Raw genomic sequence first — 16,572 nt, 5'->3', positions numbered from 1 at the left:
GAAGAGGATTTTTAACTTGGGTCTCCTGGCTTCTGATCTGCTGAAACTTCATCAACGTTGTGTCCTTGTATTGGCGGATGAACATTTCGTTGGGAAGGAGAGACTAATTTCCGTCGGATGTCACTCTGGGTCCCTGCCCATTAGACCCAAATAGCCACAGTTCTGTGGGCATCTCACGCCACTTCTTTGCATCCTTGAGGAACCCTGGGGCACGCTGGCTCAGGAGGCTTCTAGGCTCCCAGCCCCGGGGACGGTTCCTTCCCGTTTCCTCCGATTAAGTTCATACCCGCGAGCGCAGACTGCAGAAACCAGGCGGTGCAAGTGCGGGTGCATCCCCGTGCCCGGCCCCGGGCCTGCGCAGCCATCTTCAGGGAGGAGGGTGCGAGGGAGGCGCGGCCTCGGGACGCGGGCCCGCCCCCTCCGCCTGGGCCGCCCAGCCCGGCCCGCAGAGCGCCTGCTGAGCCGCGCCGCCCCCGGCTTCCTACTTCCCCGCGGCCCCGCTCAGCGGCCTCGCGCTTTCCCCGCCCGGCCCGCAGACGCGCCATGGGCCCCGCGCGCTGCTTGGCGCTGGGCGGCCTCCTCGCTCTGGCCGGGCTGTTGGAGGGCCGGCTCGTGAGCGAGCAGGAAGCCGGCTTCGGCGAATGCGACCGATTCTTCTACGCCGGGACCCCGCCCGCGGGGCTGGCGGCCGCTGCCCACGTGAAGATCTGTCAGCGCTCCGAGGGCGCCGAGCGCTTCGCCACCCTTTACAGCACCCGGGACCGTATCCCCGTGTACTCGGCGTTCCGCGCCGCGCGCCCCGCGCCCCTGGGCGCCGAGCAGCGCTGGCTGGTGGAGCCGCAGGTAAGCGAGGAGCTTCCCAAGCCCGGCCATTGGGCTGGCCTCCCAGGGCGCTTTGCAGCCACCGTGAGCGGTAGAGTGGGGAAGGGCAGCCCCAGCCTTCGGTGCCAGGGTCGGGAAACCCGGGTTTCCACCCGGCCCACCGCGCCCCCGGAGTTACAGACTGCGTCGTCCCCTGTCAAAGCCACGGCCAGAGCTGGGCGATCTGCGAGCCTTCGCTTAAGCCTCAGGGGTCCGAGGCCCCCAGTGGGAGGTGGTTCTCTCTGCACTTCAGAGTAGACATCTGCAGTGTCTCATTCACTTCCTGAATAATGAGGACTGTGAGACGGAGACCCAGGAGACCACTCAGATCTTCGGGACGCCTAGGCTGGGAGCTCACAAGTCGTTGCCACAATTCTGTGGGATGGGTGGGTGAGTGAGCATTTTCATGCCCATTTTACAGAAGAGGAGATCAAGGCTCAGCGGGGCGATGAGACGTGCATAAAGATGGGGCAGGTCTTTTGGCTAGACGTTCACTGCCCTTCCTACTAGGGAAAAGCTTTTCTTCTGCAGAGGCCACCTGAGCCTGAAAAGCCTTCCCATCTGCACAGGACATTGAGTAAATTCAATCTGAAGTTAATGTTGGGTTAGGACAATGAAATAAAGGTATGGATTTTTAGAAATGCGATGGGATAGTTACAAATAGTAGGGACATTGACGACCTCCTACAAATGGGAAGAACAAACCTGTTTCTCCTGGCTCTTCATATCTATATTATCAGACCACTTGGAAATCATGTCATCTCTCAGGGTTTTCTGTTCTGTCTGGTGAGAGTGACCAAACACTCCAAGAGGCTCCTAGAGGTCCTGCTGAACCTGCCTTCACACACCCTGCCCTAGGTCTGCTCAGCCAGCCTCCCGTGGAGAACACCCTGCCAGGCTCCCCTGTCCCAGCAACCAAGGACACCCGATCTGGGGGAGGAGCTGAACACTCAGCCCACCCATTCTTTTTTTTTTTTTTTTTTTTTTTTTTTTTTTTTTTTTTTAGAACTGGTTGACCTTGATCTTTTTTTGTTTTACTTTTTTAATTGAAGTATAGATGACTTACATCAGCCTGCCCATTCTTGATGGCCACAGCTGCCTAGGCATTGTGAGCAGGGGACTGGCTTTCAGCTGTTTTATTCAGAGCCCTGGGTTGTAATTTCTATAATATCATTCAGTTATTTCTGGCTCTAAGACCTTGACCAGATCTCAGGCCATCTGCACCTCCGTCTCTTTACCTTCTCCACAGCCTGTTGATGTCAGGACCTATGAGATCACACATGTGAAAAAGCTTTTGTAAAGTATACACACTTAAGGCATATATTAACCTAAAGTTAGTTTGTCCCCATCTGCACCCCTAGAGCTCTCTGTGTTTCCCCCAGTATGCATGTGATTGCAGACCTGTGAGGAAAATAGATGACCTGGTCCTTTCTCACCGAGGATCTCATGGATGGCTTGGGGAGACAGAACATACATGTGAGGAAGACGTGGGATGCATGCTGAACAAATTTCAGTTAAATCCAGAACTACCACATTTAGAAGTCACCCACTGTGTGCCAGGCATTTGGGGTGCCAGGGGAGCAGAGTGTTGCTCTGGGACTCAGAGGCTTCCTGGTCTGCTGGGTGAAGAGGTGGCGACACCTCTGATTAGAGCCATGCCGCGTGGGTTTAAGCCTCAGTTCTTCCACTGACTTGCTGTAAACTTGGGCTGGTTGACTTAGAGGTAATAACAGGGTGATTTTGAGGATTGAATGAATTACTCCATATAAGGTTCTCGTGCCTGGCCTATCAATCCTAGCTGTTATTATGACATAAGCAAAACATCCTCAGATTAAAACGGTAGAAGAAGTCTTATTAGATTTAATCTGTCTTGGAGGTGATGGGGTAAGCCTTTGGGTCAGGGTGACATTTGTGCTTTGCCTGGAAGGATGAGGCGGAGTTCAGAAGGGAGACAAGGACGAAGACATTCCCAGCAGAGGGGACATGCTGTGTGAGAAACGCATGGCCGAGTCAAGGATTAGTGGGGAGTGGTTGGAGCAGCTAAACCAGCACAAGTGAGTAGATGACTCAGTGAGTAGATGACTCAAGTGCTCAGAATAAAGAGGAGTGATGGAAGGGAGGGGTCGGGTATGAAGGAGTGATCAAGGGAGGTTTGGGGCAGAGGTGTGGAGCAGAGCCGTTCATGCAGTTATTGAAGGAGCCCAAAGGAGCGTGACTCATTCAGCAGAGAGGAAACGGATAGCACCTTCACATAGGCAGTGGAGACCGTGGGCCCTGGTAATGAGGGATGGGACTGGAGAGGTAAAATAAGATGGGGAAGGAGGAAGGAGCTGGTGGGGTGGGAGGGAATAATTCCAAATGGCGGCTTGAGCGGTGAGAGGTGCAGTGGTTCAGAAAAGCACAGGAGGCCAGAGTTCCCGACTGGGGAGGTGGGAAGGGTCCACCTTCCAGGTGAGCACACCTGGAAGGATGCTTTTATCTGCAAGACGGCCTTGTGCTGCCCATCCCTTCCCACCCCAGCATCCAGTCAAGTCAGCCAGGACCCAGGGGCTCTTAGCAAGGAGGCGAGGAAGGAGAGAGCAGGGAGAAGCTGCCAGATTGCCATGCTGGCGGGCTCTGGAGCACACTGCAGCAAACCTGCCCCCCTGAGGCCTGCCTCCCAGCCAGCATGCCCACTGCAGAAAGATGCTCAGGGCTCAACGTGGACTTCTGGCTGCTTCTGAGCACTCTGTATTGCTGAGTCACCTTGTGCCCACATCACCTCTTTAGGAGGTTAGTGTTACCAAGAGGCCCAGCAGATAGAGGAGGAAGAGGCAGGGGACCAGAGGAACTGGGTGCTTGCCTTCGGTAGTTAGTCAGATAGGGCTGTTCTGACCCTGAGGCTCCTGAAGCTCAATTCAGCAGCTTGCAATGCTGTCCTGCAGTTTCCCTTTGGGGGGAAAAAACAAAAAACAAAAACAAACCAACCGAAAACCTCCTAAATTGAAGATGATAGAAACTTAGTCACTGGTGTGTAAAACCTTTAGGGTGTTTTAAGCACTCTTGTGCTTAAAAACACGGGGACCCAAGGGCTTCCCTGGTGGCGTAGTGGTTGAGAGTCTGCCTGCCGATGCAGGGGACGCGGGTTCGTGTCCCGGTCTGGGAAGATCCCACGTGCCGCGGAGCGGCTGGGCCCGTGAGCCATGGCCGCTGAGCCTGTGCGTCCGGATCCTGTGCTCCGCAACGGGAGAGGCCACAACAGTGAGAGGCCCACGTACCGCAAAAAAAAAAAAAAAAAAAAAAAAAAACACAGGGACCCAGAATTCCACCCTGCAGAATGCAGTTTACAAGGGCCCGGCGCCCTGGCTTCTGTCTGTAGCTCCAGCCTGTCTCCTACCCCTCCCCACCCTCATGTACTGTTCTAGCATGATCTAGCTGCCTGGAGTGCCTCTCATAAGCCATTTTGTTGGTCACATTTGTTCCTTTGCTCATGCTGATTCCTTTTGCCCCAAATACCCTTTCTACACTGCCCCCGTCTTGGCCCTCACTGCCTCCCTACTCCATCCTTTAAGACTGCCAAGGTATCACCTCCTCTAGAAAGAAGAGCCCACCTGAGTGAGGTCCACTTCCCGAGTTAGGTCCACCCCTCAGTGCTCCCTGTAATTTCTCTAGTTTTGTACTTACCACATTGTTTTATAACTACCTGCTTGTGGGTCCGTCTCTCCAGCGGAGAGAGTGAGGGCTCGCATTTCTAGTGCCTAGGACATAGAAAGCACTCAGTAAGTGTTGAATAAAATCATTTGATGTTCGGAGGTTCAATCAGGCAGCAGTGGGTGAGATATTCTGCTTGAGCTTTCTTGGTGGAGTGCTGCCTGCTTTAGAAGCTTGCCTCCCAGCTAGCTAGCAGCCACTGTTCCAAACATATTCCATATGCAGAGCTGGAACCTTCCTCTAAATCCACCCCACCTGTTCTAGCTCTGGCCTTTGGAACTACCCCAGATGATTTCGATCTCTTTAGCATCAGATGACAGGATCCCGCATCTGAGGGGCCTTCTGAAGGACATAATGAGAACTTTAAAAGGAAGCACAGGGACTTCCCTGGCGGTCCAGTGGTTAAGACCTTGCCTTCCAGTGCGGGGGGGTGCAGGTTCGATCCCCGGTTGGGGAGCTAAGATCCCACATGCCACCTGACCAAAAAACCAAAACATAAAACAGAAGCAATATTGTAACAAATTCAATAAAGACTTTAAAAATGGTCCACATCAAAAAAAAATTTTTTAAAAGGAAACAGAGAAGACAGAGGGCTGTTGTGGGTTTTTATGTGGAATGTGGTCACCTTTAAATTGAGAGTGGGGAGAAGGCAAGAAAGAGATGAGAGAGTGTGTCCCTATTAGCAGGACAGAGATGGTCCGGAGGGTTTGCAGTCAAAATTGAAAACTGGGTTCTGGTTTAGTACAGGGAGCCTCAAACCTTTTAGTTGCTCAGCTCATTTCCGTTTAATGGAAGAATTTTTGGATAAGGTACTAGTGATACCTTTGCAAAGGATGTTGTCAATTCACGCTAGAAGCCAACGTATAAGACCCTGTCATTTAAAAAAAAAAAATTTTTTTTTTTTTTTGGCCATGCCACACAGCATGTGGGGTCTTAGTATCCCGACCAGGAATCAAACCCTTGCCCCCTCCCTGCAGGGAGAGTGCAGAGTCTTAACCACTGGACAGTCAGGGAAGTCCTCGAGACCCTGTCATTTTGTAAACATGAATATTGGAAGGAACTGGTTTTATATTCTGCTTATACTTCTTTAATCTTACAAAAATACTGTGAGGTAGATCTTATTCTCTTCATTGTAGAAATGAGGAAACTGGCTCAGAGAGGTTAATTGTGGTGCCCAAGGTCACACAGCTTGGATTTGAACTCATGACTAGTTTTGCTCCTAGTCCGGAGCTCTTTTTGATGAGCCATGGAGATCTTTGACTTCCCATGGATCCACTGCATTAATGGTCATAGGACTTCAATTCTCATCTTTTATATGGAAATCTTAATTTCTACTCCATTTCTCTTTCCCAATAGTCGTAGGACAAGTCAGAGTACATATTTGGCCACGTGAATGTTGCTCAGGTGTCAGTGGTTCCAGAGTGAAGCAGATATTCCTGTTAACGGCAAAAGTATTTTCCTAAAGGGCCCAATGAAGTCATATTTCAAATCTTAGTAAATGTATGTGAACAGTTGTCACAGCTAGAACCTCGATTAAGTCCCTAATTTTTAATTTCCATCAGTGGCTTCTTGCTTGCACCTCCTGAAACTGTTAGACACACTGTTTCATTTATTCTAACATCAGCCCTCTTTTAATTATGTCAGAGAACAGATATAAAGAAGATATCATACACATCTCTGGGTAAGGGACACAGCAAACAGGACAATTCTGATTCTTCCTTCCTCGTGAAGAAACGTGACTTCAGATACCTGTTCTGCCATTTACAATCTGTGCGATCAAATTCTTCCAGTCCTATTTTTTCTGATCTGTTCATTAAAGATAATAACAGTGTTGACTTCACAGAGTGGTCGTGACACATAAACGAGATAACACATATAAGCATGCAGCATAGAACCTGTAATATGGTGAGGTCTTAATAAATAGTAATGTGTACACTATTAAGGTCTTACTCTAATAGATGTTAGACACACACACACACACACACACACACACACACACACATGGAATGTTGGATTAGATAGTAACTCCTGCAATTCCACAAATCTCGCCTAAAACATAAAAGATTCTTCTGTGTATCTTCTCAAATGCTCCGTATATGTCCCACATTCACATAATAGGTGCTCAGAAGGTACATGGTGAGAGATTGAATGAATGGACAACGATGGAATGGATGGGTGGATGGATGTAGGTGATTGGAAAAACAAAAACAAAACAGGTGCCAGAGGCACCTCCACCCTCCTAGTCCTGAGCAACCAAGAGGTGTGTTGTCACAAAACGAACAGTGAGCAATTGCATTCCAGCCTACTCTGCTGAGCCCGAGGAGGGCCAGGAAGCGCCAGACTCACAGGGATGGTTCCAAAGTCAATTGCTCACAATTTCTTGCTTACTGGAGTGCAGATAGTAAAAACAGCAGTCATACTTGCTACCCTTCACTCCATTTTTCTCCTTTTCTGGCTTTTTCTTCATCTTTGAATTTAGTGTTTGCATCTGATTCGTGGTCACTCTCAGGAGCAAGTTAGGGTACTTGCCCTGTATCGGCAGAACATTTTAGTGATGTTTTGTCCTGGAACAGTCTAGTGGTGATGGAGCTGTGCACCATTCTTTCAGTCCAGACTTAAATTTGGACAATCCAGGAAAGGAACTATCATTTACTGATCCCTTCCTATGTGCAAGGATCTTCACAAATTAACTCATTCACAGAACAACTCTAGGTTCTATGACCCATGATTTATAGTTTAGGAAACTGAGGTTCAGCGTCGTTAAATAACTTATCCAAGGTCACACAGCTGCTAGATGGCAAAGTCTGGATTGGAGCTTATGGCTGTCCCACTCCAGAGCTCTTAGCTCTCTTTCTGCTCTACCATGCTGCTTTCCACTGACAATGTCAGTATTTTCTCTCCGGATTCCAAATTGACTGTTTTGTTATTTTATTTTACTGAACTATTCCATTTCTTTGGATGATGTCTGGCTTGGCTTCTAACACACCATTCTGGAAATCTCAGTTATAGCTCATGGTGATTGGATGGAGCTTTCCTTGAGGAATAAAGATTTTATTTGTTGGGTTTTAATTCCTCTTCCTTTGAAATTGTCAGCTCTACAAGTGGAAATATGAAAGAATAAGTCCTCCCGTTTACCAGTAGCTTTCACTGCCAGTGATCTGGTCTTGCTCCTAGAATTCTGTTAGTTCAAAAATGTTTTTCCTTCATGTTGTGTATCATGTCTCCTGAGTGGTCACGTACCCTTTTGGTTAGTAGAACTCGACATCTATGGCAGTGATAATTCGTTGCCTGCTGACATATCTATTTGGCCACTGGAAGGAAGGAGAAATGAAAAAGAAACCAACTCATACGGTGAACCCAAAATAGAAGCACCATTTAGTATTCCAGTCACGCTTTTATTTACCCAGTGCCTGACAGATGTGTGGCTCATTCAAAGGAGGTCAAATGAGGGCATTTAATATTTTTAATCAAAACTGAAAATATGAGTACTTCTCCTTTTGCAGAGTAAATAGTTGGATGAAATAGGATTTGAAAACATAAATTAGATTACATGTTCCAGTTGACTTGCACCTTCATTTTAGGGGTGGTTGAATTGCCCAGGATGCATGATTGAACAGGGACCATGTAAGGAAATGGCCACTGTTTATGTGTCTGAAAGACTGGGCATCCATCGTAGTCTCAGGACACACGGAAACACAGGGAAAAGAAAGCTGGGTTTATGAACCATAAAAAGGTCTTTCGTCATTCTTGAATATTTCCATTGTATCTGGAACCATGGAACCCATGAGAACATTGGACACCTCCTTCACAGCCAAGTGGACCATTTGGGATGGTTGATGGTCTTGCTTCTGGCACCTCAGTTGACAGACTTCACCCCTCTAATCCCTACCATCTGCACCCTGAGATCCAAGCTGCGACCATCTTCACCCAGGCCTCTCTGCAAAACAGCTTCCTGACTGGCTAACCCATCCCACCTGGGTCTCCTTTAGCCTTTCTCCACCTAGAAGCCAGAGAACTTCAAAACATTCATCTCATTGTATCTCCAGTGGCCTCGCTGGAAACCCTTCAGGGCTCCCCATTTCTCTTCAGATAAAGACAAGTCCTTATCAGGGTCTCCAGAGTCCTGCGTGGTTGGTCTCCCATTCCCCTTCTGGCCTTATCTGGCGTCACACATTGCCAGGCCTTAACCTCCTGCCACTTTGGCTTCTTTCTATTTTGTTTCTGTTTTTGTTGTTTTTTATTTCTATGTTCTCGCCCATCGTAGGACCTTTGTATCCGCCGGGCTTTTTTGTCTTCCCTGATATTCCCGCCTAGGTCAACTGCCCATAATACGCTCTAGTGGCACCAAACACACCTTTCTTTGCTAGTGTGGTACAATAATACATTAGTTTGTGTGACTAATTGAGTGCCCCCGATTAGACTGTAAGTTCCATGAGTGCAGGGCTCAGGCCTGTCATACTCACCATTGAATCCTCATTGCTTAACACACTGGCCAGCAACCTTTTCTGTAAAGGGCCAAATAGTAAATAGTTTAGACTTTTGGGCCATATGGTCTCTTCTGCAACTATTCAACTCAGCTGTTCTAGCACAAAAGCAGCTGCAGACAATGCATAAATGAGTAGGTGTGGCTATGATCCAAGAAAACTTTATTTATGAAACAGGTGGTGGGTCGGATTTGGTGCACAGGCTGTAGTTTGCCACTCCTGGTCTAGCATGATGCCAGCACTGAATAAGTGCTTAATAAATGTTGTTGAGTTGTGAGCATCCAGCAGATATGGGTTGAACACCAGCAGTGAAATTTGAAAGCTGTGCAGTCTTATTCCTATTATGGCATGGCAGCCTTAGATCTAGACCTACAGACAGTTTCCATGAACCTTTTTAATGGGGTGCTGGTTCTTTATCATATTTAGGGATTTTTTAGGATTATAAAAGTAATATGTGCTTATGGTAAAAAGATTCTTCTGAACATTTTGGAAGTATATAAAGAAAAAGATCTGCTTTTCACAGATAGCCAATCTTCACGGTTTGTGTGTATGGGTGTATGTGTGTGCGTAACATTCCAGAAATTTCCATTACATATAGAGAGACATGTGCACTCTCACATCCTTTATTCTAGTCAAGGCCTAGCACCCTTTTGGACTCTGTGAAGCCACATCTAACGAGCCTCTCAAACAGCACACTTTTTGATGAGCAAGTCTGCACAGACACATAAACAATTTGTTTCATTAAGCATTTTTGCTAGAAATAGAAGGCCTGGGGACTTGAAATGCAAAGTCTATTTCATCACATTTTTCTCTCAAGTCTGTATCATGTATAACTGACTGATGGCCTGAAATAATACTGCTTTCTTCCCCCTCCCCTCATTCCTGAGTACAGGAGGTGTTATCCTTCTCCTCTTATAGAATAGACAGGGGCCCGGGGAGTCACTGGTCTGCCCAAAGTCACAAGGCCAGTAAGTGACAGAGCTGACAGATCTCCTCATTTCCAATCTGGTGTTCTGTTCGGTCACTAAACCCTGCTGCCAAGTAGTCTCACCTTTAGAGGAACTTGAAAAGCTCACAAAACCCAAGAGAAGAGGTCAAAGAAATGGAAATGATTTTGCCTGGGGGCAGATTTACTAGCCTCAGAGGATATGTGTGACACAGCATTGAGAAGCAGATGCAGTCTCTTTTGTGCTAAAGACAAGAGGTCTTAAGCTTCAACAGCTTGAGGAGGGTTGGATGCAAATAAATCATTTCCTGACATGAGAGCTATGACCTGTGGAAAAGGGTCCAAGGGCTATCAAGTCCCCTTCTCTAATGATCTTTAAGATGAAGGGTACGTTTTGCCTGTTGGCTTTGGAGAAGGGCCATCTCTCATAGTTAGTTACAATCTTGTGTGGAGATTGGCTATGCGCCTTCCCCAGTTTTCAGATGAGGGTGATGAAAATTGAGTTGATAGTGGTACCTCATAGGCTGCCATTCTGCTCCCAGGGAGCTCTTTGAGCAGGCTTGTCACTCTGCTCTTGCTTTTCTGCTTCCATATTGGATGCCCTTCTGCTCCTGGGGCCTCCTGTCCCAGGCCAGTCAGAGCCTAGGAGTTTCCTCTTACTCATTTACATAATAAATGTGGTCACAGCCAATCAGCAACAAGAGTTTATCATCAATTTGTTCTCTTCTCTGTCAATGAATTGGGGTGTAAGAGGTAGGCATGCAATTAGAGGGATCTTCAGTGGCAGAAACAGGCTCACCCTGTTTATTATCTGTTCATCCCTTTATTCCTTCCTGGGCAGCAGGGGGAGAATGTTAGCGTTGCAAAGGCTGAGTCCCCAGACCTCAGCTGCTTGTTGATCCTTTTATCAGTGTTGTTATTGTCGTCAGCCTCATAACCAATTATTGAGTTCTTGGGTCTAAGCCCAGAAATAGGAGTCCATGATGTGCCCTGCACTCAGGTGTCTTGTTAACTTAGTTGGGAAGGCAGATCAGGCATAAGAAGTGGTTTACTTAAGTCTCTCCCACCAGACTCTTAGGCCTGAAGGGGCAAGGATTGGGCATATGGACTTGTTAAGAAGATTGGTTTTGTAGTGAGACAAGACTGGGCTGAGTCCCAGCCCTGTCAGTTACCAGCTGGTTGACCTTGGAAATGTTACTGAATCTCATGGAGCCCCAGTCCTCATCTGTGGCCTGGAGCTCATAAATAATCCCCACCCTATGGATGAGTTAGGGAGGTTCAGTATGACTGCGTTGTGTCTACACTCTCAATACGTGTATGTTAAGCATGTGGAATGAATAAGTAACCTTTGCTTCCCAGCCAGTGCCTGCCTTGGAGACAGCCAGGATGAGGGTTACCGTGCCCTTAGGTCTGACCCCGTGTTATTGCTGAAATGCCCTTACTTCCCCCGTACTCCTGCTTCATCGCCGCCTTGCCTGTGACGGGTCTCCACTTTTTGGGGTTTCAGCTGCTCCTGCACTATCCTCTGTGTTCCTTTGCCCATTGATACTCTCTTCTGTTGAAGAATTCAGTAGAAGTGCCTTCTCTCAGTCCCCGGGTGCCCCTCTGATCTGTTCCAGATCTTCTGCAGCCAAGGCACACGTGTCTCTTCCTTTGTGCCCGAGGTTTAATCCAGGTGTCTAGACGGTTCAGTTCCTGGCCTGCGAAATCCCTGCCCTGATTCACTTGGGTTCTCATAAGAGTAAGATTCCTGAGGTTTCAGGCTTTTTGATATATGAATCATAAGCTTACCCAGGCTCATTCGGGTGAAGGGCAGGACCATTGTACTAGATCACTGGTAAATTCACAGGCACAAGAACAGGCCTCAAAGGATCCAGCATAGGGAAGCTTCTAGAAATCAAACAGTCCCACAGAGTCGTCAGGATCTCTCTCTCACCCTCCTCTGTCTTTTCTCTCTTAACCAGTTCTTCTGCTTTCCCATGGGTCAGGCTGGCTGCCAGTCCTAACGTCCATCTAGCAACCTTCACACCCTGACTGTTGTCAGGCTTTGAGCTTCTTGGATCGAGAACCCAAGAAAGCCATCTGGTAGGCTGCTGTCCCTACCAGGCTGGCTGTCCCCGGCTTATGCCTGGCAAGGAGATGGGTAGGAGAGGGTCATGTGCTAAGAAATACCACCCTTTTAGAGATAGTGTCAGAAGTACTTGGTTAATTTAGAAGTAGGGGTTGAATGTGGTGCATTGGCTGACAGGGTTGGCATACCTGGTGGTTGGCTGAGAGAGCCCAGAGTGGTCAGCCAGATTAGACTACTCAAGGGACCCTCACTACTCAACAGAACCCATTGTGCATACCAACCATGTGTGTAATTCATGCTACAAAAGGCCCCGAGGTGGGTGTGATCTCCTAGGACTGGGTGAGCTGGGGTCTTGGGAAGGCTCTTACTGAGGCTATATCAGCCAGGGTCTGGGAAGGAAACAGGTGGAACTCTCAAAGTAGTTTAACTGACAGAATTGAATGAAGAAACTATTTGCCGAGAATTAAGGGAGTCAACAAGATATGGTAAAGTACCCAGGGCCTAGCCATCGCAGGAAGCTGTCACCATCCCAGGCCTGTGGGGTCAGCGGGGAGCCTGGCGAGAGCTGTGACTGCAGAGGAACTCAGATCCAGGACCACAGCAACCAGGTGGGGAGGGAGCAAGGGAATACATCCTCTCTCTTCCCCCCCTCCCACTGGCTGCCCCAGGCAGAAGCCACAGGGCAAGAGAGCTCAGATGATGTGCCCTAGAAATCAGCCTCCTGGGACACAGAGCAGAGCACAGGAGAGAGTGGAGAGTGGATCTGGGGGGGCCAAAGGAGACCACCCAACATAGGAGCAGTGAGATTGGAGCTGGGCCCAGGCACCCAGCTAGGATATAAGTAGCGGAGGGGAATGGTGAAGGCCCCCCTCCACTAGTGTTGACATGGGCGGCAGTACAGAGGGAAGCAGGGCAGCATTTACATCACAACCATGTAACTGACTCGGTTGGGGGACAGGGATTGTCCTTTTCTGGTTGAATGTAAGGGGAGACTTGAGAGAGGAGGTTGGAGAAATTGGGGGTGGGGGGAGTCATGACTATGCTAGTTTGTCACTTAACCCGGAAGTATAGGATGCTACTGAAGATGTTAGAAAGAGCAGTGAGATATGACCCAAAAAGTATAAATAAGCAAAAAGAGACTTCTCACTTCACATATGAATAAGGCAGAAAATTCATGTTTATCCATTTTGGGGATCAGAATATTAGCTGCTCTGATGGGTGGAGGATCTGAATGGCCCTATAGTACTTTATTCTGTTTCTTGGCATTATCATTCTAGCTCTTGTGATTTGTGGATAATACCTCTTGGAAAGTATTAATAGTATGTGAATAAATTAAGCCCAGCTGGGCCACTACCAGAAATGATGTAGTAAGCAATTGTGTTTCACTGCTGTCCATGGACCCCCTGCATCACCATCACTTGGGGGTGGGTGGTGGTTAAAAATGCACTTTGGGGGCTTCCCTGGTGGTGCAGTGGTTGAGAGTCCGCCTGCCGATGCGGGAGGCGCGGGTTCGTGCCCCGGTCTGGGAAGATCCCATTAAAGGAAAAAAAAAAAAAAAAATGCACTTTGGGGGCTTGAGAGGCCCGCGTACCACAAAAAAAAAACAAAACCCAAAATGTAGATTTGTGTGCTTCACACCAGAGGTGCATTCTGTAGGCCTCGGGTGGGGCTCAAAAGTGCATTTTTTTAAAAAAAAGTTTTATTTTTATTTATTTTATTTTTGGCTGTGTTGGGTCTTCGTTGGTGCGCACGGGCTTTTCTCTGCTTGCGGCGAGCGGGGGCTACCCTTCGTTGCGGTGCACGGGCTTCTCACTGCGGTGGCTTCTCTTGTTGCGGACCACGGGCTCTAGGTGCATGAGCTTCAGTAGTTGTGGCTCACTGGCTGTAGAGCGCAGGCTCAGTAGTTGTGGCGCACGGGCTTAGTTGCTACGCGGCATGTGGGATCTTCCCGGACCAGGGCTCGAACCCGTGTCCCCTGAATCGGCAGGCGGACTCCCAAACACTGCGCCACCAGGGAAGCCCAAATCTACGTTTTTAAATGATTTATTTTTTATTTTTTGGCCGCGCTGCGCAGCATGAGGCATTTTAGTTCTCTGACCAGGGACCAAGTTGCTTCTAATACAGACTGAATTTGTAGAACTCTAGATTTAAGGCAATATCACTAATTTCTTGTAATAGCTGTCCAGGCAGGGGCTTAATTCCACCAGAGACAAAGGAGAATCTGATAGGGATCCAGCCCAGGGGTTCTCCATTTAGAATCACCTGGAAAACTTTAGAGAAAACATCCTGTGCTGATCTCCAAGCACTACCCCCCAAATCAAGCTTTTTAAAGCTTCCAGGTGATTCTAAGAACCTCTGATCTCTGAACACAGAAGGTGGAAAAAATTAGAAATGGAGATGTCTCAGTTTAACTGACTTGTTTGAATTCTGTAACACATTGTCAAACGCTAAGAATAATTGCTCTGGAAAAGAAAACAAGAGCACAGAATGGAAAACTGGCTTCAGTGAGTGGTAGAGGAAGATGACCAGGGGTGTTGTAACTTGAGACGGTACCGGAGGTCTGGAGAGGTCTTAAAGGCGCCGGCGCACTTTCTCAGGCTCCCGGGAGGAGCAACTGGAGGAGTTCCACGAGACTTTGTTTGCTCTCGAGGCCACCCCCTGGCCTCTTCTCAGACCTCCCTTGCCTGTACCCAGTGCCAGTTTAGGATTGGGGCGTTTTTTTTGAACCGCCCCCCTTTCATTTTTATTTTTTCAAATTCTGAAGACAAAGGAAGGTCTGAAATGGAAGTGGAGCATCCTTTCATTCCCTCCTCTGTTCCACCACCTTCCGACTTAGGAGGAGCGAACTCTCAGGCCGTTTGTCTCCCTTCCGCACAGTTCACCCCACACAGACGTGTGCCACGCGCCTACGGTGTGCACAGCACAAGGACAGCTGGAGATGCTTCCTCCTCCCCAAAGGCAGGGAGGTGTGTGGGCAGCTTGGGGAGCCCAGAGGAAGGGTGATTCAGGGGGAGGAAGGCTGTTCAGGAAATGGAAAGCCTTGCATTTCTCATTCCTTAAAAAAAAAAAGGAAAAAGCATCCTTCTAAAGCTGTTTCTGTTCCCAAGAGGATAAAGAATATTTTAGATGCTAAGGACGGAGGATTTCTTTTTTTTTTTAATGGGTGGGTCGGAACTCTGCTTATGCCTTTCCTGAGAGCTGAAAGGCCTGGTGGTTTATTCCTCCCCAAATGTCCTTCCGCGGCTCTTGTGGCCCCTCTGGCCTCCTGCTTCTTTTCTGAAAGGCAGCTCTTTCCCAAGCTGGATATTTTTTCGTGGTGAGTTCTCAGATCTAGTTCATTCTGACTTGTGGGAGTGTGCAGAGGGCCTGTCTGCAGCGTCCAGCTCCAGCTCTGATAAGATTATCTGATGTTAGGATTTCAGCTGCAGTTTTAGTTCCTTGTAAGGGGGGTCCCTCTGACCCACCTGGTGATGGGCAACAGGGTGACAGCAACTCTTTAATGTCTGTGTGTGTGTTTGTATCACAGTTCACACAGCAGAAACAAAATTGGAACACCCACTGTTCAACTCCTCTAATGATTTAACTCTGGTTGAAAAATAAAACAAACCCCAAAGGAAATAGCCTCTCTGTCCCCACAGTGTTAGATAGGAGCTCACTAGGTCTCCCCCATCACAGGATCTTGTCTGAATCATTCCCAGCATGTGCTTATCTAGTAAGATTCTGCTGAGGAAGGAAACTCCACCCTTCCCAGGGCGAATCAGTGCAGTTTCACCACCATTTTGATCATCCTTCTAGAGGACCAACTTTTCCAGGGGGAAATCCTGGAGCAGAACTAGAGGACAGTCCATTTTCTCTGGAGCCCCTCTTTTCTTGCCTGCAAATTGGAGCAAATCATATGTGCATGTGTAGGTTTTTCTTTTTTTGTGTGTGTGGTATGCGGGCCTCTCACTGTTGTGGCCTCTCCCGTTGCGGAGCACAGGCTCCGGACGCGCAGGCTCACCGGCCATGGCTCACGGGCCCAGCCGCTCCGCGGCATGTGGGATCTTCCCGGACCGGGGCACGAACCCGTGTCCCCTGCATCGGCAGGCGGACTCTCAACCACTGCGCCACCAGGGAAGCCCCATGTGTAGGTTATTGTGGAGCTCAAGGGAGATAATTCTTTCAGCACGTCGAAATTAGCTTACTGGTGTAAAGGGCAGACCCTTCCCCACTTTGTCTTTGGAGATCAGCCTGCTCAGCAGGATGGTTCTCTCATGTTCCACACTCCTCAGCACTGTCCGCACTCCTGGCAGCTGCTCATCAGCAGCAGGGCCACCCCTGACCCCTCCACCTGCCAGCTGCTGACACAACGCACCCAGTCTTCTCCCCGTCCCCATGTGGCCCGAACCAGTCTTCCTTCTCACTGTACTTGCTTGGTACCCTCACATCATCAGGGCCATTAGCTGTCACCTGCAACCCTTGGCCCCGTCCCATCCGGACACTGACAAGTGCCGAAGCTTCATGTTTGTGTCCTGCAGAGCA

General features: G+C 48.6%; 1 protein-coding gene across 1 annotated transcript in view; it reads left to right on the top strand.

The window, feature by feature from the left end:
• Window positions 1-287: 287 nt before the first annotated feature.
• Window positions 288-16,572, top strand: part of ENDOD1 (endonuclease domain containing 1) — a 29,108-nt gene continuing 12,823 nt past the window's right edge. The window contains exon 1 of the mRNA XM_059069009.2: window positions 288-843. Within this exon, the coding sequence (XP_058924992.1) occupies window positions 544-843 (300 nt within the window). The 5' untranslated portion in view covers window positions 288-543. The remainder of the gene's footprint in view (window positions 844-16,572) is intronic.

The sequence above is a fragment of the Kogia breviceps genome, chromosome 7 (assembly GCF_026419965.1).
Source record: "Kogia breviceps isolate mKogBre1 chromosome 7, mKogBre1 haplotype 1, whole genome shotgun sequence".
NCBI classification, from domain to species: domain Eukaryota; kingdom Metazoa; phylum Chordata; class Mammalia; order Artiodactyla; family Physeteridae; genus Kogia; species Kogia breviceps.
This window is presented reverse-complemented; position numbering and strand designations above follow the sequence as displayed.